General features: G+C 39.4%; 4 protein-coding genes across 5 annotated transcripts in view; all 4 read left to right on the top strand.

The window, feature by feature from the left end:
- LOC309532152 (lipase member M-like) overlaps positions 1 to 7,659 on the top strand; it is a 30,799-nt gene extending 23,140 nt beyond the window's left edge. For both annotated transcript variants that reach the window (XM_082222165.1, XM_082222163.1), the window contains exons 9-10: positions 6,767 to 6,832; positions 7,126 to 7,659. In XM_082222165.1, the coding sequence (XP_082078291.1) occupies positions 6,767 to 6,832; positions 7,126 to 7,359 (300 nt within the window). In that variant the 3' untranslated portion in view covers positions 7,360 to 7,659. The remainder of the gene's footprint in view (positions 1 to 6,766; positions 6,833 to 7,125) is intronic.
- LOC309532144 (lipase member M-like) overlaps positions 288 to 22,328 on the top strand; it is an 86,605-nt gene continuing 64,564 nt past the window's right edge. The window contains exons 1-6 of the mRNA XM_082222153.1: positions 288 to 480; positions 883 to 1,000; positions 2,163 to 2,260; positions 3,656 to 3,756; positions 4,382 to 4,491; positions 5,140 to 5,276. Of these exons, the coding sequence (XP_082078279.1) occupies positions 979 to 1,000; positions 2,163 to 2,260; positions 3,656 to 3,756; positions 4,382 to 4,491; positions 5,140 to 5,276 (468 nt within the window). The 5' untranslated portion in view covers positions 288 to 480; positions 883 to 978. The remainder of the gene's footprint in view (positions 481 to 882; positions 1,001 to 2,162; positions 2,261 to 3,655; positions 3,757 to 4,381; positions 4,492 to 5,139; positions 5,277 to 22,328) is intronic.
- Positions 8,395 to 14,909, top strand: LOC309532183 (putative lysosomal acid lipase/cholesteryl ester hydrolase). Its single transcript, XM_082222239.1, has 4 exons — positions 8,395 to 8,475; positions 10,691 to 10,762; positions 11,827 to 11,892; positions 14,518 to 14,909. Exons 1-4 carry the CDS (start codon positions 8,410 to 8,412, stop codon positions 14,788 to 14,790), a joined length of 477 nt encoding a protein of 158 aa, XP_082078365.1. The 5' UTR covers positions 8,395 to 8,409; the 3' UTR covers positions 14,791 to 14,909.
- Positions 17,003 to 22,328, top strand: part of LOC309532141 (lysosomal acid lipase/cholesteryl ester hydrolase-like) — a 30,444-nt gene continuing 25,118 nt past the window's right edge. Inside the window, exon 1 of the mRNA XM_082222145.1 lies at positions 17,003 to 17,150. Coding sequence (XP_082078271.1) covers positions 17,137 to 17,150 — 14 coding nt within the window. The 5' untranslated portion in view covers positions 17,003 to 17,136. The remainder of the gene's footprint in view (positions 17,151 to 22,328) is intronic.

Here is a 22,328-nt window from a genome sequence, read left to right as displayed (position 1 = left end):
TGTTCCTGGCTGGAAGAAAATCACAGATCTTTTAAAAGAAGTATTTTAAGAAAGGCTTCCAATCTTTGCTAAGGAGTTTGAAGCAACAGATATTGTTTTACAAAGGTCAGCGATGTGGCTGTTTTGGGCAGTGGTGTGCTTAAACCAACAGACAACAGAGTCAGAAGAATTCCTAAGGAAACGGCACTTGAATCCCCAAGAATTCATGACTAATATTTTCAGAAGAGAGATAATAATCCATTATTTCTTCCCTGCACACCACCATCAGAACTAAAATTGCACTCACTGCCCTCAGCACATCTAGAATCATTCTAAAACAGACTTCCCATCTTTGCTAAGGAGTTTGAAACAACAGATATTGTTTTACACAGGTCAGCGATGTGGCTGTTTTGGGCAGTGGTGTGCTTAAACCAACAGACAACAGAGTCAGAAGAATTCCTCAGGAAACGACACTTGAATCCCCAAGAATTCATGACTATTGTGAGTTGCTTGTTCAAATGCATTTGAAAACAACAGGCTATTCATAGAAAAAAATAATTTGTACATATTTCTTTTAAGTGATATTCCAAAGCATTTGCTTTTCACAGAAGGATTTCCAGGCCTGCCTGAGTTACCCCAAAGAGGCTCGATGGATTATAATGGATGAATTTAGCAGACCCCAAGGCCAAATGACAGTTTCTGTTTAATGCTTAAAACATTGTTTGCCGATAGCTCCTCCTGGTTGCTTCTGTTCATTACAGCCAGCAAGGGGGGGGGGGGAGGAAGGCAGGATCCAGAACTTTTTTCTCTTCTCCTCATCACCATTGTACCTAAAATCCCATGTAGCACATCTAGATTTAGAATAAAGGTCTCAATTTGCTGAGAATTTCTTTGTTCTTGCAGAATGAAATAATCTAATATTGGGGATACCCCAGTGAAGAGCATGAAATCCTGACAGAGGATGGCTACTACTTGCAAGCAAACAGAATTCCTTATGGAATGCACAGTTCTGGGAAGACAGGTAATTTTTATGGGAATGCACATAGCCCGGAGAAAACAAATATTTGCTTAAAATGCTCAGAATTAACTAGCTCAGTTAAGTGAAGTTCACTAAATTAGTTCAAAAATCTTTTAACTACACCTGACAGTAGTTGCCATAATTGCTGGATGAACTGAATGCGAATTAACTTCATTTGGGGGTAATATTTTTCAATATTTTTATGCTTTAGACTCTTTGGACTTTAAGGTTCGGAACGATTGAAGACAATAAGACATATCCTACTGTGTGTGTTTTGATGTGATCTTAAGTCTTCTTACCTATATTTTATATGGCAGCACAGCAGCTTATAACATCTGAAAGCTAAGTGAAATTGCCAAGGATAATTTGAATTGAACTCTGAACCAAATATTAATTAAACTACTTCATTTTGCAGTTTGGACAAACGTTTCTTTCTGGTGATGTTGAACTTTAACTAGAATTAGTTCATTTTCCAGGAAGACATTTGAAGCTCTTTTGTCTATGTCTCTGTGTGATGTTGAGTAAGAATGAAGTGCTTGGATTAAGCTTTTGTGGGTGCATAAATGGTGATTTAATTCAGAAAAGGGGTACCATATTCTGCCCAATTTCTCCTATCTGAGCTCAGCTAAACACCTTTGTCTTTCCCTACCTTATTTCTGAGCCATTCACAATGAGGTGGCATGGACTAAATGATTTATTTACGCCATTGAGTCAGGCCCTGCTCAAGACATTTCGCTGCTTGATGTGAAGGCCAACAGCCCTCTCCAATCCATTCCATGTACAGAAGCCATTCAGATAAGCCAAGGGACAACATCATTCATTTATCTTAGGATATAAGGGTTGGAAGCAGCAGGGCATGTAACATGGTAATTATGAAGCTCTGTCTTCCGACTTCCCACTCCAAATCCTCTGCTACCTGAAACAACTGCCTCATTCTGCATATCAATAGGGCCAGCCAAACTATTGTTAAATAGTGCCGAAAGGTGGGACAGCCATGGCACATCACCTAGTTAGAAGCAATTATCTCTTTCATATACATAATTGTATCTATTCTGGACTAGAGAAGATCATCACAACGCACAATGTTAATGAAGTGAACAGAAATTATCTAAAAGGTAGATTGTCTACAATATTATCTAATGCCCCTTTTCTTGTTCCCCCCCAGGTCCTAGGCCAGTTGTTTTACTGGTACATGGTGTTTTGAGTGAAGGTAGGATCTGGATTGCAAATCTTCCCAACAATAGCCTAGGATTTGCTCTAGCACAGGGGTCTGCAACCTTTAAGACAAAAAGAGCCACTTGGACCCGTTTCCGAAGGAAAAAAACCCTGGGAGCCACAAAACCATTGCGACATTTAAAGCATGCGCGCCACTGCCCTCCGATCTGACAGTGGGTGGGAAGGTGACGTCAGGACGGTGCGTGACTAATGCACACACTGCCCCCATGCGACGTCACAGCCAGTGTAGCACCCTGCTTGTGGTTAACGCTTAGCTGGAATGAAATATTCAACGCAGCAATAGAGAAATTAAAATAATAATTTATTTGTCGGACAAATAAATGAGAGACACAGTGGTATATGGTTACCAATGCTCTGCCCTTCCAGCCCTCATGGCCAGCACTTATATTCCCTCAGCCCAGCCCCCTTGCTCCTCCTTTGGCTGCCTCTGTCCAATCAGTCTGGTTGAATTTCCTATTGGCTGTTTGCTAGAACCAATCATAAAAGATACACCCATTTCCTATTACCTTTTATGGGAGACAGAGAGCTATATTTTCTTCTATTTATAAATGGCAAACAAGTAGCCATTAACCTCGACAAGGCACCTTAATTACCAGATAACCTTTGGCCCCTACTGCCATTTTCACTGCAAACCAGATGGTTTTTAATTTCATTTTAAACAGAGGCCGACAACCATATGTCAGGAGTGCTCCGATAGTGTCTCCTGTCCGGCAGGGGTCTGGATTCAATGGCCCTTGTGGTCTCTTCCAACTCTATGATTCTATGATTCTATGAAATAAGAATCTAACATGAATTTAACATTTCTAATTTCTAAATCATTTGCATAATTACTTTTAAGCCAATATATTTATACATTAATATATATAGATTTTTAGAAGGAAAGGGCCTTTTCAAAGAGAATGAATTTAATAAAAACAGTAGTTTCCAGAATCAACTTCAGAGAGAAGCCTCTTAGTTTACAGCCCCCCTTTTCCTGCTGAAACAGCTGCTGTTCTAAAAGCAACTTCTTCAATTCACCCTTTGGCTTAAGTCTCTAATGGGAGGAATAATAATTGTGTTTTTATAGCTTAATTGTATTCTGTAATTTGTAAGGTCAGTGACCTCGCTTCTCAGCCTTTTTAGGACCACAATAAACCAGGGGCCCTCTGCTTGCCAGCTGCTTGCTGGTTTCCTGCCAAAAGACACATTTGTGAATTTAAGCTCATATAGGAACCTGATCAAAATATAAGCCAATATAAGCCTTGATTAAAAATGCAGGCTATGATCAGATGCCTCACCAGTACAGCGCCCGCCACAGTGGGGAGTGTCGGGGCGCACAATGCGCCTCCTCCCCTCACTAGTATCCGCCCCGGAGCCGCGGCAAAGGTGTAAAAGAGCCACATGCGGCTCCGGAGCCGCGGGTTGCAGACCCCTGCTCTAGCAGATGCTGGCTATGATGTTTGGATAATAAATACTAGAGGGACCAGCTGGTCTAGAAGACACAAGACTCTGTCAATTGACCAAGAAGAATTTTGGAATTTCAGGTATAAAGCACAACTTGTAGCTTGGATAGTTGAGATAATTGTAATAATTACTGTCTCTGCAGTATAACTGATACCAACATATCTTTTTTCCTTCTGTTGAGTCAGAAGTGCTTCAGTCCTGGGAAGACTTCCAAAAGATGGGACATGGTGGATTATGGTTCCTTTTCTTATTATTTTTAGAGCCTACATCAACATGATAAAATGCATGTCTTTATATTCATGCAGGCTGAATTTGTGGAGCTCTGAGATGTAGCTAAGGATAATAGCTAGGACTGTGCATTCACTCTGGATGAATCCTAGATCCTGAACTGAATCGGGCCAATCTGGGATTTGCTGGGAATGTGTAGATGAAGCTCTAGATTGCCTGGGTCTGGGTTCACCTGGAGCAATACAAAGATGTCAATGGGGCAGCGGTGGGTGGACAACCACACGTTTAAATCACTTAACCTTTTCTTTAAAGGCACAAACCCTTTTAGGAATGGGAGATCACAGCCCAAATCACCCCAATTCACCTCATTATTTGGGGCAGAGTCCATACACACCTCTAATAGTGTGCGCTACTAATGCAACATGAGGCTAAGGGGAGAAAACTTCACTTGCATTTTGTTCGTGTAATGTCTTACAGCTTCCATGAAATTGTGATGTATGATATTCCAGCAACAATAAATTTCATCCTGCAGAAAACCAAGCAAGAAGGGTTGTATTTTCTCAGCGTGTCTCAGGGTGGGACACTTGGTAAGTACCGTATTTTTTGCTCTATAACACGCACCCGACCATAACACGCACGTAGTTTTTAGAGGAGGAAAATCCGTAGGCATGCCACCCGTAGGCATTCCCTCCATAACACGCACAGAAATTTCCCCTTACTTTCTAGGAGGAAAAAAGTGAGTGTTATGGTGCAAAAAATACGGTAATATGACACAAATGGAATCCATTTACTGCCTGAGCCCTTAATTTTAAAACCTTCTTACAATCCAAAATTCACATCACAGATATAGTTCCGATCTAATAATTCAGTCTGAAAGAACAAGCAGTGACTGAAGTGCTGTTTTTTAGTGTTGGTTTTGAGGTCTCTGGTTTTGAGGCCTCTCCAAACTAGTGGCAGACAAGTATATAGGAAGATAGAGAGCTGTAGTACCAAGTCAGACGGTTGGTCCCTCCAGCTCAGCATTGTCAACACTTACTGGCAACAGCTTTCCTGGGTATCCGATGGGAGTCTTTCTCAGCCCTACCTTGAGACACCTGGATTGAGCACACATGAATGTGCTCTTCCACTAGGATAAGACCATTCCGCAGTATGAGAGACCCAAAGATTCAGTGTGCATATTGGCTCTGGTATATCTGGAAAAGCTGCTGAATTCTGGAATTATTTCTCTTTGGCAGGTTTAATTGACTTTTCACTCAGGCCACAGGTTGCTCAGAAAGTCAAGCTCTTCATGGCTTTGGCTCCTTCCTACACATTTGTGGACACCAGTGGACCTGTTGTGCTATTTTTCATTCTTCCTGATGGATTAATGAAAGTAGGTATTTCTCATAGGTTTTCTTGTGTGTATAATCAGCTCAGTGATATGGGCACTTCATTCCTCAAGCTTGGGGGGTGGGTGGGTGGTGCAAGATGTTATGTATGTTCCTTGGTGTCTCCTGCTCTGATGCATGGAAAACATGGAAATGGGTCTGATTTATATACACTTCTGCTCCCCCCGCCCCCTAGTGCATGATTGGCTGTTTTGTGCCAGGCAGTGAATCACAATGCAGACCTCCAAAGTCTGGCCTGCATGGTGATGTACAAATGAATGCTTGTTGTGTGTGAATATATAAGGGTTTTCTTTTTTTAATTTACATAAGGTGACAGGAAAGTTACAGTAAATGAAAAACAATATAGCGATAAATGGTATATGACAAGCTACCACTCACAGGAGCTTTTTTGCCCTGAGGTATTGCTGGTGTAGTTGCCTGGTTCCATGTGATATATGATATATAGGTTTCTACAGATATAGAATTTGGCAATAATAACATGCAAATGAAAGCAAAAGTAAATATCCTTAAATAGGGTCATGCACAAGAAGAAATAATGAGAAACCTTTCTATTTCGTTGTCTAAAGAGTAGTTCTTAAACTTCAAACCTAAAGTGATTTTTTATTCATTATATTTGAAGTGATCATTAATTTGAATTTGCACACTGCAATTTCTCATTACCTTACACAGTTTGGCTATTGCTAGGATAGTGAACATTAAGGATTGATTTTTGAAATGATTTTATACAAGTTCCAATATCATTTTCTTATTCATTTGTGATGTATGCAAAATATTGGTAAAAACAGATTGTATTTTTTAAAAAACCAGATAAAACAATAATATATTCTTACAAAACCACACACAAATTTAGTAAAACAATCTAGTAATCCATCATAGACTGCCTTGATTGGTTGTGCTCTTTATGTGTACAAAGAAATTCATGACAAAACAGTTAACTTAAATTTTGATTGCTTGAAATTTATAACAGGATCTTTGTTGACTATATAATCATATTATACCATATTTGCCAATGCAAGTAGATAAATAGGTACCTCAGTGGCAGGAAGGTAAACGGCGTTTTCGTGCGCTCTGGCACTCGTCACAGTCCTCAGTGCATCAGTAGCAGTTTAGTCATCCTGGCCACATGACCCGGAAAACTGTCTGTGGACAAACGCCGGTTCCCTTGGCCTGAAAGCGAGATGAGTGCCGCAACCCCACAGTCACCTTTGACTGGACTTAACCATCCAGGGCTCCTTTACCTTTTCTACCTTTACCATACCACATCATTGTTGTTGTTGTTGTTGTTATATTATTATTATTATTATTATTATTATTATTATTACTACTACTACTACTATTACTATTGTTATTATTATGTAGGCATTGGGGACAGGGTTCTGACAATTCATATTGCCAATTTTTAATCTATGTGTACTTTATAAAGATATCAGCATTAAAAATTTGAAAATTCAGTACTTTCTCCCTTCTTTTATAGGTTTTTAAATCAAAAGAACTGAAATATTTTGACTATGGCAGTAAGAACAAAGCTATATACAACACGGTAATTATAAGGGTCGTTGTGATTGGGATTTGTCATAGATTTCAATGTGTTAAAGCTGCATATTTATTTAGGATTAACTCTCATTGAACTTAATAGGTCACAAAAAAAGATGAAGAAAAGGTTTAGGAATAAACCCTGCACAAATTTATGACAGACTCGTTAATACATTAGGAAAGAAAAGTTGAAACGAATGCTCAAGGAACCATTTCCCCATAATTTTGATGACACTGCATATGAACCATCAGATTGGTTGATGAAACCCATTTTAATCATTCTGATATTTTCATCCACAGACCACTCCTCCAATCTATCAAATCAAAGACATGGTTGTGCCAACTGCTGTGTGGTATGGTGGACATGATATTATAGAAAACAGAAAGTACATTCAGCTGTTGCTTCCTCGAATCTCTAATTTGGTTTTCCATAAGTATATTCCTGAATGGCAGCATGGCGATTTTCCATGGGGTTTGGATGCTCCAAAGAAACTATTCCCTGATATATTTAAGCTGATGCTGAAGTACAAATAAAATGTTACAAAAGTCATATATACTGCATATATTCCATTAGGACTTATGACAACCCATGTTGGAGGTGTTATTTTTGGCAATTTTCCTTAAAAATACCTTAGCTATCTATGCGAATTTGTGAAAACAACTTTTCTGTCTGGATTTTCACTGTTGGAAATATGCCAGCCCCAATTCCATGTGACTGTAGATGCTGCAATACGTCTGTATAATATGTATATATGATCAATTTGTTAACTGAGTTTTGTTTCTATTACTTATTGCTTGCCATCAAATTAAATCTACCTGTTTGCACTGACACAATTGATGGCAGAATAGCTTGATCATGCATTGCAAAAGCACATTTCTCTCTGCAAAGGCCTCATCTTTTAGGCACAAAATAGATATTACCTGTTCTCATTTGACGGAGATCCTTGTAGATTAGAAGTCTTAACCTTTGAGTGGAGGGGATCATAGGCCCTTTTGAGAATCTGATGGAAGAAATGACTCCCCCTTGCAGAATTCTTCCCACAAAGACAATTTTCTATGGCACAAGAAGGAAATAAGATAAGATTTTTACATGCATCCCACCGGCATCTGTTTGGCCACTGTCAGAACAGGATGATGAACTAGATGGGCCACTGTCAGGGACTTGGCAGATGAGGAGGAGTCTCAAAGCAGAAAGCTAAACAGACACAAAGGGATTTCCTTAGAAGCCACCGTAGACGGCAGGAGGAGTCTGAGGACTATGAGGTAGAAGGAAGGAGCATCATTCTGAGCAACGCTGGTTTCATTGGTTGAAATAATTTTTGGTGCCTGGGAAAAGCCAAGGATTAAATATAAAATTTTAATAGATGTAAAAGAAAGAGGCGGATTCTCACTGCCAGATCTAAAATATACTATGAAACAGCGTGTATTAGTTGATTAAAGAAATGGCTATTACTAAAGAATACAAGAGTGTTTGATTTAGAAGGATAAGGGAATAGTTTTGGGTGGCATGCTTACCTATGGTAGGACAAGGGATTTTCTGAATCAGCGTAAGGAGAAGTTTATAAGTTTTGTAGCTATCCAGTAATGGACGAGATTTGCATCCAATTTATGTCCCTTGGCTCCGGACGCAATCCAAATAACTTAAACGTGGTATGTTGACTCTTTATTTTGCTAAACATATTGGCAAAATACCATACTCCAGTCCCCACAACAGCAATATATTTTATTCTAATATTTAAAGATAAATTAACCATGCTTTGGATTGCATATTGAGTAACTAACATGATGGAGTTCAATAGTACATGCTTCAAGTTATGCATGTATAGCATTGGAGACCTAAATGTGTAACTGAGTGACCATGTCTGTACATGTTTGAGCCAGAATGGAGAAGAATCTTTGTGGAAGAGACCCTGGTATATTACAGAAGGGATAAACTATATGGCTTTTGTTGTTTTCTTTATCTGTTGATATCTCACGGGGTAGAAAACTGGTGGCCCTTCAGATGGTGTCAGATTCCAACTCCCATTCATCTCTGTTTGCCTGTCGAAGGGTCAGGGATGAGGCCAGTTAAGAGCCTAAGAGGAACCTGCTGAATCAGGTCAATGGCCCAGCTAGTCCAGTGCCCTGTTCTCACAGTAGCCAGTCAGGTGGCCAAACCTTCAAGCAGGGCCTGAGCTCAAGAGCAACTTGCGTTCAGAAGCTTTATTGCCTCTGTCCATGGAGGCAGAACATGGCAGCAAGTTGCTCTTGTAGTCGAGAGTCAGAGAATGGTCTGAAGACGAGGACTGTGGGATGCATTCTATGGCAGACCAGCTTTTCTCTGATGGAGAGCTGGAGGGGGAAGAGTCACTCCCCTTGTCCACAGTGTGTTCAGAAGCAGAGAGAGAGAGACAGGAGCTGAACAGCTTAGGGAGGAGTTACCCGTTGTGAAATAATGACAAGGGAACCAGAAGGGAGGGGACAGCTAGTCAAGACATCAATTGAGAGTGTGGGGGACCCTCCCCCCATGGACTTGGAGGTCTGAACGTATCAGAGAGCAAAGGAGGCAGAGAGGGGGAGGAACTTCCCATTGGTGCCTTGAATGCTTTGGAAGTTGGAAGGAGGATTCAGAGTAGCCAACTTTCCTCCTTGCGGAGAGCTGTATATTTTTGCTTGCAACATGATGTTGTAATCAAAGGACTATAAACCTATCAATTGCTCATCAATTCTTATTTGTGAAGTTCCCAAAGGGAGGGGAGGACATTCTGTGCCTGACATCTTGCAGTGCTTGGAGCTGTACAAAGCAGCCACTCCCTATACATCAGAAGACAGTGATCTTGTAGCTTTAATTGTAACAGATGAAAAATAGGACATTGCAACTTAACTTGTTATTTATTTGTAATCTTTATAGCCCATCTTTTAATTTCAAGAATTTCACAAGATGGATCTCAAGCAACAAAAAATAATAATGTCTGAACTATGTGACCCATAGATAGCAGCAAAATAACAAGATTGTACAATGGTGATGGGATAAAATCAGACAGCAGCGGACAGGGTAAGGGTTTGCATGGCATTGGATCCCAGAATATTCCACAAGCCCCATGTTGATAGAATGGATCTGCTACGTTTGGACCGCCCCAAACCTGTTACATGAGAGTCAGCCAGTGTGGTTCAGATTCTTCCTGAGGTGCAAGCTAGGCAAGTAAGGTCTCACTGGGTGACCAGGGTGCAGATTCCTTCTGGGGAGATACCCCAACACTAAGCTTGTGGGTGCCATGATCAATCATCACCTCAGATCCCTTATAGGCCCCCCCTTATAGTGTGTTGATTCTGCCCAGTGGCATTCATGCCCTCATACAAACAACATTCTTCACCTAACAAAGGAAGGCCATAATTTCACGGAGGTAAAGCAAGTGCCAATCAGGTTGAGTTATTTAAGATTATTTCCTTGCCCTCTCAACCAGTGACCCAAATTGCTCAGTGAATGCTCTAACCCCAGTTTGGGCGGGTGTGAAGCTTTCATGGAAAATTGGCCTTGAGTATCATAGGCAGCAGCCTTATATAGGCTTTCCATGCTTCTTTGCAAGGGCTCATGGGACAGTTTTTCCCCATGAGCCCACTACACATACTGGGCGAAGTTTTTCCGCAATCTGTGGGCCACAGCGCTGCTGGGCAAAGGTGTCCTGTGCTTATTGATCACGGAATGATGCTTAAAATAGTATATATATATATATATATTTTAAAAAATGCAAATTGGCATGAAACTCACGACCACAATATCCATTTCAATTTCTCAAGGTATTTGGATATTGTATTGCTCTAATGCTTGTGATCTTTTTGCTAGTTCAATTCTTAAAAACATTTCCATACTTATTTTCCCCCACAGACCCGAATAGATGCGTATTTTGGAATTATTCCTGATTATGGTTCTGTAAAAAACATAATCCACTTGGTCCAGGTGAGCTTTAATGCATATTTTTCCTTATTTCAAAATTTAGAGGCCATTTGATGTTCAAATGAATGTTTAATGTGTGTGAATATTTTTTTAAATTTCAGAAAGTGACAGGAAATTTACAGTAAATGAAAAACAATATAGCAATAAATGGTGTATGACAAGCTGCCACTCACAGGAGCTTTGTCGCTCTGAGTTAGTGCTGGTGTAGTTGCCCAGTTGCATGCGATATGCGTCTTCAGGTGTAGAAACTGACAATCATAATATGCCAGTGAAACCAAAAGCGTCATGCAAAAGAAGAAATAAAGAAATAAATAGGGTCATGCAAAAGAAGAAATAAAGAGGAACTTTTCAATTTCATTGCCTAAAGAGTAGTTCTTAAACTTCAAACATCAAGTGATTTTTTATTCATTATAGTGATAGTTAAGTTTTAATTTGCACATTGCAGTTTCTCATTAGCTTACACAGTTTGGCCATTACTAGGATAGAGAACATGAATTAAGGATTGATTTCTTGAAATGATTGTATACGAGTTCCAATATCATCTACTTATTAATTTGCAAAGTATGCAAAATATTGGTGAAAACAGATTGTATTTGAAAAAAACAGAAAAATATAAAAATGTTTCAAGATAAAATAATAATATATTTTTACGAAACCACACACAAATTTATGAAAACAGTCTAGGAATCTATTGTAGACTACCTTGATTGGTTGTATTCTTTAAGTGTACAAAGAAATACACAACAATATAGTTTATTTACATATCAATTGCTCAAAACCTATAGCAAGATCTTTGTTGACTGTATAATCATATTATACCATATAATACAATATTATTATTATTATCCTTCCTCTTGTAGGAACCTAGAATGACTATCTATAGCCATGAAATACAATATAATCACAGCCAAAATACAGTAATCAGAAGAATAAACGTTCACATCTATCTATTTAAGGAAAAGTTTTCACAATTTTTGCGGGGATTAGGGACAGGGTTCTTTGTGCATGTTATAAAGATGCCTGCATTAAAAATTTGAAAATTCTGTACTTTCCCCTTTATTTTATAGGTTTTTAAATCAAGAGAACTGAAATATTTTGACTATGGCAGTAAGAACAAAGCTATATACAATACGGTAAAGAGTTAAAGAAAAGAAAAGTTTCAGGAGTAAACCAGGCACAAATTCGGTGACGGTTGGGTGGGGCCTTGTATGCCTCCTTCCAGCAACTTCTGCAGTGAGGCTGGTGCCAAAATGCATTGCTCTACTTCCTTTGGACCACATCAGTGTAGCTAAGATGGTGGTCTTATTGTCTGGGCAGCCCAGGACCCCCATACCCACTGCCCAGGCCTGCGCCTCAAGGAGGTCGCTTTGGTGCTGGTAATGCAGTGGTTGGACTTCACCCCTGGAAACGCACTCCATTCTCTCCCAAGACAGATGGATACCAACACTGTAAACCTAGGTCCCATCCCTCTCCTGGTAAACCCTTGATGCTTCCCACTATTCCTTGTGCAGCTATGACTGGACACATGGCTGAGGTCCCGGATTCCACAGCCCAAATGATCACATAAAGAGCACCAGATAGCGCTGGCAGTGGCAGACCAGTGGCAGACCAGTGGACTCCAGCACCTCGGCCAGCATGCATTATTCCAACGAAGCTGATGCTGGTACCCACAGCATTTCCCCTTGCTTATTAAATTTATAAGATTTTATAATCAGGGGTGACCACCCTGGCATTTATGTGGTTAGAGATCTTCTTTTCTTTTCTTTTCTTTTCTTTTCTTTTCTTTTCTTTTCTTTTCTTTTCTTTTCTTTTCTTTTCTTTTACTGTACTTTGAAATCATATTATCCTTTTCTTACATCAGAATGTTGCTTATTCCCAAGGAGATGTGTTTAACCTCAGAGCAGCAGAAGCAAACTCAGTTTTATTCCTATAGTCATGGTGGTGCCATGTTTGAAATGCTTTAAAAATATATAGCTGCACATGTTCAGCATGTGTGTGTGTGTTTGTGTGTGTGTGTGTATATACAGTGTATATATATATATAGAGAGAGAGAGAGAGAGAGAGAGTTTCAAAACTGTTGTAGAAGCATGAATGTAGAAGCAGCTGTGAAGCCATGCAATGGCAGAAGGAAAGAGATATTCTGAGAACTTCAAAACTGAAGTCATATGGGCAGCTTTCTACAGCCTGCTCACTGCTACCTGAAAGACGATTAAGTCCAGAGCCTAAATGTGCCAAGCTGAACTTTAGCAGGCATGCACATTAATCCTGATACACATCCTCAATGTCATGGTACATCCCACAATGTTGGTATATCCTATGCTCAATCCAGTCAAGCAGTTGTCCTACACATAAATCAAGAATGCACAGTAAACAATTAATATGTGACAGATTCATTAATACAATGGAGAAGAAAATCTGATACTAATGCTCAAGGTGGAGCAAAAATAGAGCAAGTCCTAAAATTTCAATACCTAGGAGTTATTTTTCAATACAATTTGGGGTGGAAAGCACAAATTCAACACCTCCTTAACAAGGCCAAAACTCTGTCATATGCACTCCTCCGATTTTTCTTTTCGGATGGAGCTTTGCATGTTCCCTCGGCCCTAAAGGTGTTCAAGGCAAAAGTGGTTCCCGTGCTTGCTTATGCTGCCCCGCTCTGGGCCGTGATGACAGACCTTGCTCCTCTTGAGACTCTGCAAAACCAATTCCTACGTCGGCTCCTAATGCTCCCCCTGTGCGTAAGCAACGCAGCCATGCGACTAGAATTGAAGATCGCATCCTTAGAAACTTGCCTGTGGAAGCAAGTCTTCAATTATTGGTTATCATTGTGGCATAAATTACCAGACCATTACCTTGTCCAATGCTTATGGCGAGATGAATTCTCCAGCCTTTGGACTAGCAGAATTCATGCCAAACTCCTGAGCTTTGGAATCTCTCCCTTAGATTCCCTAAAACTAGATCAAATCACTGCTCAAAGACTGATCCGCCAAAGACTGGATGACATCGATTTACAGCAAAATTATATGCTGGGGGGAGGTGTTTGTTCGCCCCAGAACATTGGTATCACTTTAACTTACTGCGTTCCATCATACCTCTCCTCCCTTTCGACTGTTGCCCATAGGCTGGCCTTCACCAAAGCGAGGTTTAACGTTTTCCCCTCCAATGTCCTGAGACATAGATTCTCAAAGGGCCAAGCCTCCGCCATGTGCGAATGTGATAAGGAGACGCCGGAGTCGCTTCAGCACATTATGTTCACTTGCCCCTTATTCAAGGTGCCATGGGCAAATTTGTTGGGATCAATCATACAGAAACTAGAGGGTACCCCACCAAAATTCTACCTTGCCCAAATCTTGCAGGATAAGGATACCCACACGACCCTGAAAGTGGCTAGGTTCCTGGTCGCTGTCCTTACCCAAAAGCGTTGCCAAGGAGCACCAAAAGCTAATTAAGGCGTAGTATGCCATTCCATCTTATAGTATTTTATTGTTATAGTAGTGTTTTAGCGGCTGTTTTTTCCCACGTGCACAAGCTGTTATTTATGTCTTGTTTTTATCTGTATGGGCCTACGGCCGTAATAAATTATTATTATTATTATTAATAATAATAATGCTCAAGGAAGCATTTTCCAGATACATAGGTCACACATCCCAGAGTTTTGATGGTTCTGCATATGAACCATCAGACAGCTAAGAAAGCAGGTAAAATCTAAGATTGGCAGATGAAGACCGTTTTAATCATTCTGATATTTTCATCCACAGACAACTCCTCCATTCTATCAAATCGAAGACATGGTTGTGCCAACTGCTGTGTGGTATGGTGGACATGATATTGTAATAAACAGAAAGGATATTCAGCTGTTTCTTCCTCAAATCTCTAATTTAGTTTTCCATAAGTATATTCCTGAATGGCAGCATGGCGATTTTTTATGGGGTCTGGATCCTCCAAAGAAACTATACCCTGATATATTCGATCTTATGCAGAAGTACAAATACAATGTTATGAAAGTCACTAACTGCTTATATTCCCTGTGATTGTAGACACTGCATTGGGTCTGTATGACTTGTATTTATGGTCAATTTCTTAACTGCTTTTTGTTTCTATTACCTATTGCCCATCATCTAATAAAATCTACCTTTTGGCATTGATACAATTGGTAGTGGAATTCATTGACCTTGCATTGCAAAAGTATACTTCTCTCTGCAAGGGCTTCATCTTTTAGCCACAGCGTAGATGTTTCTTGTTGTTCCTTGTAGATCAGTGGTTCTTAACCTTTGAGCACAGGTGCTCATAGGCTCTTTTTAGAATCTGATGAAAGCAGTGGAGCCCCTTTGCAGAATTCTTTTCACAAAAACAATTTTCTAAGGCACGAGAAGGAAATAAAGGGAGGGAGAATAATTTTTGGTGCCTGGTTGATGGGGCCCCTAAAGTCCACGCATGGAAGCCTAGGGGGCCATGGCCTAGGGGTCCATGGTCAAGAACCCCTGCTGTGAATCATTGTCCTGACAAGGAGATAATGCGGCTAGGGGTGGGAGATGGCACACAATTTCCTCCAGCAACTCTGAGATTACATCCAAAAACTTATTGTGTACCCTTGGATGCAGTTCATCAGGCCCTGGAGATTTAAATTTATTTAAAGTAGCTATGTTATTGTCCATGGAGAGTCACAAAGAGTCGGACACAACTAAGCAACTAAGCAACAACAAAGTAGCTAGCTGTTCTCTTACTACCTCTTTACCTATCTTGGGCTGTAGCTCCCTCTTTACATCATTTATTATGCTATCACCAGGTGGCCATGCAGGAGTTATGTGTGGAAGGGGATTGTACAGAAGGTGGGGATGTAGGACCAGTGTGTGTAGGTGAAAATGGGTGCAGAATAGAAGACGTAAGTGGCTTCAAAAAAACAAAAACATTGGGAAGGCCAGATGTGAGCTTAGAAGTTGCACAGGGTGCTAAAAAGAAGCACTAGGAGGTTAATGTGAGGGGAGGTGGTTGGTGACAAGGGTGAGCAGGGTGAGCAGGGGGGCAGAGCCCCCTAGTTAGGCAAAATTGCATAGAAACATGTCAGGTCAAGTTGACACTAAATCACTGAAGAATGTTCAGGAGCATTTTTTTCAATGCAAACAAATGTGAAGAACTGAAACTGAGAATGAGAAAATGAGAAAATGAAAACAATCTATCCCCTTGGCAAGGATTTTCTCAACCTGTGGTCTATGAGCTTTATTTAGGTGGTCTGCAGCAGACTAGAACACTTTATCAATTGATTTCTACAGAATTCTATGGCATGCAACTGTAATACATGAAAATGCAATATAAGGAATAAATGAAGCCATCAAAATATAACAAACAACTGTCACAGCACAGTACAATTGCAGTCAGAGGTAGGAAAAAGATAATTAAATGGTCCACCAGAAACCTCAACAATTTTCAAGCGGTCCATGGTTGGGAATTTTGAGGAACCACTGTGCTGGGGTTTATGCAGATTTTGAGAGGCTTTACATTTCTGGTACCAAAGCTGGGGAGGAGAAACGCTCTGTGGTCTTTGTACGAATACCTCCCTCTCCCCCTGCATTTCATAGAAAATAAGTTTTAAGTTTGAGAGGTCCATTTGCCCTCCTAGGCAGGCGGTTTTGCAGATGAGCTCTGAGCCGCTCTAGGTAACCAGCGAATGGCAGGCCAGATCATCTGCCTGCCACATATTGGCCTATGGCGGCAGGGGGTCTCGGGCATTCCCTTGGGCAGGGGACCAACTGACCAATGGGGGAACTTGGCCCTGTGTCCAGGGACAGGATAAATTGCCTCTTCCTTTTGACTTTTGGTTCAAAATATACCAATTAATATAAAAATAAACCTCTAAGTGGGTTACATTAAAACAACAAGTAAAAAGGACAAACAACAATATACATTATAATGCTTTGTACAGACTTATCATTAGGCAAATGTTGAGTGTGTGATGATGCTTTCTTTCTCAACTGTTTTTATAGTTTTCAGAAGCTCCTGGCTGGTTGCCCAGGAAAGTATAAAGACAAGGAAAAGTTTCTTACAGTCCTTTTTCATTTCAAACACAGAGAGGCACTAGAACCCAGCCTCTTGGATAATGGTGTTGTCCTCTGTTAATCTGCACCCCCCTTCTCTCCCACGTCCTCATTCGCCATCATCATCACCTGCTGTACGGAGGCTGCTAAGTGCCCTCTGTCTTTGAGTTCTTTCTCTCCTACTTTTAAAGCTTGCTGGGTTCTGGTTTTCTAAGAACAGGTCAGCAAGGTGTTGCTCCGCCTCTCCCATCAGGTCAGGAGGTGGAGGCAGTCTCCACCACTCCTCTGCTCACTCCCTGACACAAAGGTCTTCTGCTGTGTCTATTTGAGATCTGGTCGCTACTGATGCACAGCAACAGGTAAGCAAAAATACTTTCTTCCATGTCTCTTTTTAATTTATTTTTCGGTGACATAGCTTTGGTCTTGCATTTTAATAGCTTGCATTCTTAAGTTGTTCATTTAACAGTGTTATGCACTGCTGAAGTGCAATCAATAATTTTTTTTTAGCAGACTTGCTAAAAATAATGGTCTGTTCCCAGCTAGAATTGGTGTCTGAAGGGTGCAGTAAGACTTTTAAAAAGTACTGGGGTTAGGAGGGAATGCTGTCTGGTGTCATGACTCACTTGGCACTGTTGGGTCTAGCTCTAGCATGGCAGATACTGGAGGAAGATGAGAAGGAATGGAAGTGGTAGGCTGGCCCCCAGTCGACTTCCGCTTTCACCACAGCTGCAACAGTGTGAGCTCTGACTGCAGTAAGCAGGTCGGAGCATACACCGGTACTGTGAGGGGCAACATTAGGCTAAACGACCCCTGAAAAGACTTGGAAGGAAGCTGAAGTCAAAGGAACTTCGGCAGTGTCCTTTTGGAGTCCCCTTGCTGAAGAAAAAACAGCTGAGGTGGGGGGGAATCCAGGCACAGAGAAGAACAGCAAACAGACCGGTGAAAAGCCTCACTGAAGCAGCGACAAGATGGTAAAATCTCTATTTCTATATTAAAATAAACGTAAAGTGGTAGTAGCAGTAACAAAACCTAAAAGGAAATTAGACAAGGGGGGGGGAGGAACTCGGGGGGGGATCCCTCACGGAGTGAGTAAACCCAAAACAACTCAAAGCAAGATAAAGAGTAAAAATAGCGGACGAGAAGTAATGCTATCACAAAAGTAAAGGGAAGACAGAAGAACAGGAAAAAATATGGAGAGAGTGTAAAGAAATCACTCAGATTGCAATTAAACTATTTGAAAAGCACACTATCTGAAACGAACTTACTACAAAGTGCAAAGCGGTGCAGGCTGCCTGTTGTTGGAGCTGGGTGGAGGAAAGCAGCTGCTTTGGAACTGAATGTCCTTGAAGGAAAGATAAGGACAAAGGAATAATGAACTCTGTGGGGGAAAGGAGGGGAATTTCACAGATAATATAAGATGGCGTTGAAGGTCTGAAGACGCTGAGTAATCATCAAGAAGGAGGAAGAAGGAGGAAGTGACGAAGACAAAATAGTGAAAGAGAAGATTAAATGAGGGCAGAAGCTAGCAAGCAGAGCAAATAAGAACACAGTGACACCCAGTGGACAAAGTAGGAAAAGCAGTAATGAAGGAAAATTGGAACAATAGAAGGACATCTGGTGGTCGAAAAAGAGAACGCAAAATGTCTCATGCAATTAAAAAACAGACTGGAACTGGAAGTCAACAGCAACAATTAAGAAGAAGCTCAGGCCTTGAAGAAATGGATTTGAGGGAACTTATTAGTTTGAAACTGGACGTGGGAGGATTGAGAAGAGAGCTGGAAGAAAAAAATCAATACAATTGATGGGAAATTAGAAAAATTAGAAAACACAATGAAAAAAATGAAGAAATAAAGGGAAAATTAACAGAGGTCTTAGAAGGAATGAAAGAGACAGATAAGAAAGTACAAGAAATTAAGAATAAGAATCAACAAATGGATGAGATGGTGAAGAAAATTAGCAAAGAACAAAGGGAACAAAGAAAAGAAATGGACAAATTGAAAAAGGAGATGGAGGAACAAAAAGCAATCCAGGAAGCTACTGGGGATGCGCTAGCAATGATACAGATGCAGATTAAAAAGAAGACCTTGAGATTCAGGAATGTGCCAGAAGAGGAGAAGGAGGATATTTGGAAGAAGATGACTGAAACTTTAGCAAAGTGGCTACATTTACAGGAAAAAGACATAATAGAACAGACAGAGAAAATCTTCAGAGTGAACTCAAGGAAAGCAAAAATGAACAAATGGCTGGCAGACTGCATCATTGTATTCACAAAAATAAGTAAAGAGTAAGAACAAATTAACCATAGATGGAAAGGAAATAATAATTTTACGAGAAGTCCCACCTAGGCTGTTAAAAAAGAGACAGCAATTCCAATTTCTAACAAAAGCACTAAAGGCCAAATCAATATCCTTCAGATGGGAATACCCAGTGGGAATTTCCTTCAAATTCGAAGGAAAAAGGAGACGATTTGAGACATTTGAGGAAGCAGATATGTTTTGGAGGAAGTATCGAGGAGAATTAGGAGGCGGGAAAAGCGAAACAAGAAATGAGGAAGGAAGAAAGGGAGAGCTATTGGATGAGGCGGAAGAAGAAGAAAGAGCTCAGCAAAGGGTGGAAGGATAAAGAACTACGCCAGTGGTAAAGAATCAGACCAATAACTATCACAAAACCCTTCTCCTTTACCACTGCAGATAACTTAAACTCTTTCCACTAACTTTATAATTTTTCAACTAATATAGAATGAAATTTAAATTGTTATCTTGGAACGTAAATGGTTTAAATAATAGGAGGAAGAGGCAGAAAATAGAATATATCTTAGAGAGGCAGAAGTTGGACCTTGTTTGTTTACAAGAAACCCACATCAATACTAAGCCTAAAAGACTATTGGTAAAACCAAAGTTAGGGGAAGAATTCATCGCATCTGATGTAAGAAAAAAGAGGGGGGTTGTAATGTATGTTAAAAGCAAATATGAACCAGAATTGTTATATGAAGGGGAGGATTGTAATAGTCAAAATATCACTAGAGGGGGAACCAATTGTGGTAGCGGGAATCTATGGATCAAATAAAAGAAAATCAGAATTCTATGTTAAAGTAAGATCATTATTAATGGAATATATAGATATGAGAATTATTGTGTTAGGGGATTTAAATGGAGTAATGGAACCAGAATTGGATAGATCGCAGAAGAAGGGGAGGGGGGGATGAAGGGAAGTTGCCAAAAAGCTTTATGGAAATGGTAAAGATTTTTGATTTAGTGGATATATGGAGATATAAATATCCTGTCGAAAAGGAGTTCACATATTTCTCAGGGGGGAAAAATTGTATAGTCGAATCGACAGTTTGTGGATTACTAAGGATATGACAATTGAAGCAGAGAATGCCGAAATATTACCAAAAACACTTACAGATCACAATCCAGTATCATTAACTCTTAAAGGAAAAGAGGAGAAAGGGGGGGGGGAAAGGTGGAGAATGAATGTTTTCTTATTAAAAAATGAAAAATACAAGGAACCCGAAAGTTGATGAAGGAATATTTTGAAAGCAATTGGAGGAAAGGGACAGATGTTAAAACAGTGTGGGATGCTGGGAAGGCAGTTGTTAGGGGATATTTCATACAACAAAACTCAATAGCATATAAGAATAAAGGAAAAAAAAGAAAAGGGAACTTTTAGAAGAAATTAAAAGGAAGGAAAAATTGGCCTGTGCAAGCAAAAGTAAAGAGAGATTAAATCAAGAAATTAAATTACTGAGAGTAGAATATAATAATATTATAGACCAGGAGGTAAAACAACAAATCAAATTTTGGAAATATAAAAATTTTGAATGGGTAAATAAACCAGGCAAGATCCTTGCCTGGCAATTAAAGAAACAAAGAAATGAAAAATTAATAAATAAAGTAAATAAAAGTAGAAGAGAGGACAATAAGGGATATGACAGAAATTAAAAAAGAATTTTAAAAATATCACAAAAAATTATATCAAAAAGATGAAGTGCCAATAGAAGAAATAGAGAAATATATAAAGAAAAATAAATTAATAGAGATAGCAGAAGAAGACCATAAATTGTATTAAATGAACCAATATCAACCACAGAAATTAAGGAATCAATTCAAAAATTAAAAATAGGGAAATCCCCAGGTCCAGATGGCATACCAGCAGAATACTACAAAGAAATGTTAAATGAATTAATCAACCCACTAAAAGAAGTAATAAGGAAGTGGTAGAGAAGGGGAATATTCCAGACTCTTGGACTCAAGCGTATATAACGCTCCTGCCAAAATAAGGTACGGACTTGGAATCTGTCTCAAATTATAGATCCATTTCATTGTTAAATTCGGATTATAAAATTTATGCAGGATTATTGGCTAACAGATTGAAAAAAATTATAGGAAAAATAGTACATAAAAATCAGGCTGGATTTGTGGAAGGCAGACAAATAAAGGATAATATCAGAAATATAATAGACATAATGGAATATCTACAAGTAAGAAGAGATAAACAAGCAGCCCTGATTTCAATCGATGCGGAGAAGGCTTTCGATAAAATCTCATGGGAATTTATGAAAAAACTATTAAAAGAATTGTGTCTAGGTGAAAAATTCCAAAAAGGTATAAATGCAATATATAACCAACAGAAAGCAAAAGTTATTATTAATGGAGAGTTTGGAGAAGAAATCAATATCTTTAAAGGTACAAGACAAAGATGCCCCCTATCCCCAATGTTATTTATAATAGTATTAGAGGTTCTATTAAAGAAAATAAGGCAGGACAACCAAATAAGAGGAATAGCAGTTGGTGAAAAAAGATATAAGTTAAGAGCCTTTGCAGATGATGTTATGATCACAACAGAAAATCCCCTACAATGTACACCTAGAATATTGGAATGCATAAACGAATATGGCAGATTAGCAGGATTCAAATTAAACTATGGGAAAACCAAAATATTAGTGAAAAATATGGAAGAAAAAGATAAAGTGAAATTACAAGAAATTACAGGATTGGAAATTAAACAGAAAATAAGGTATCTTGGAATAAATTTAACAACAAACACTATAGATTTAAGTAATGAGAACTATGGGAAAACATGGGATGAAATAAAAAATGATTTGCAAGTATGGGGGAAATTAAATCTTTCTTTACTAGGGAAAATATCGGTAATAAAGATGAACATATTACCAAGGATGATGTTTTTATTTCAAAGTATCACAATACTAGGAGGAGATAAATGTTTTAATAATTGGAAAAGAGATTTAGCCAAATTCGTATGGTCAGGGGAAAAGCCAAGAATAAAACACAAAATAATGATAGATAAGGAGGAGAGAGGAGGATTTGGTCTCCCTGACATGGAGTTATATCATGATGCGGTGGGTCTGACCTGGCTAAAAGAATGGATCAAATTAGATGACTCGGATGTATTGGATTTAGAGGGAGTAGAGACGAGATTCGGATGGCATGCCTATCTAATAGATGAAAAAGTCAAAGTACATAAAGGCTTCCTAGAACATATAGTTAGAAAGTCTATATATAAAATATGGGAGA

Source organism: Podarcis vaucheri (assembly GCF_965113315.1).
Source record: "Podarcis vaucheri genome assembly, chromosome: 5".
Lineage (NCBI taxonomy): Eukaryota > Metazoa > Chordata > Lepidosauria > Squamata > Lacertidae > Podarcis > Podarcis vaucheri.
Note: the sequence above shows the minus strand (reverse complement) of the source record. Positions and strands in the feature narration are given on the sequence as shown.

Bases quoted from the DNA above. Each gene is read 5' to 3' on its own strand.
- LOC309532183 (XM_082222239.1), top strand. From the start codon at position 8,410: ATGGACGAGATTTGCATCCAATTTATGTCCCTTGGCTCCGGACGCAAT. The intron at 10,763-11,826 runs GTGAGCTTTAAT...TTTATTTTATAG, and splicing joins ACATAATCCACTTGGTCCAG to GTTTTTAAATCAAGAGAACT. The intron at 11,893-14,517 runs GTAAAGAGTTAA...TTTCATCCACAG, and splicing joins ACAAAGCTATATACAATACG to ACAACTCCTCCATTCTATCA.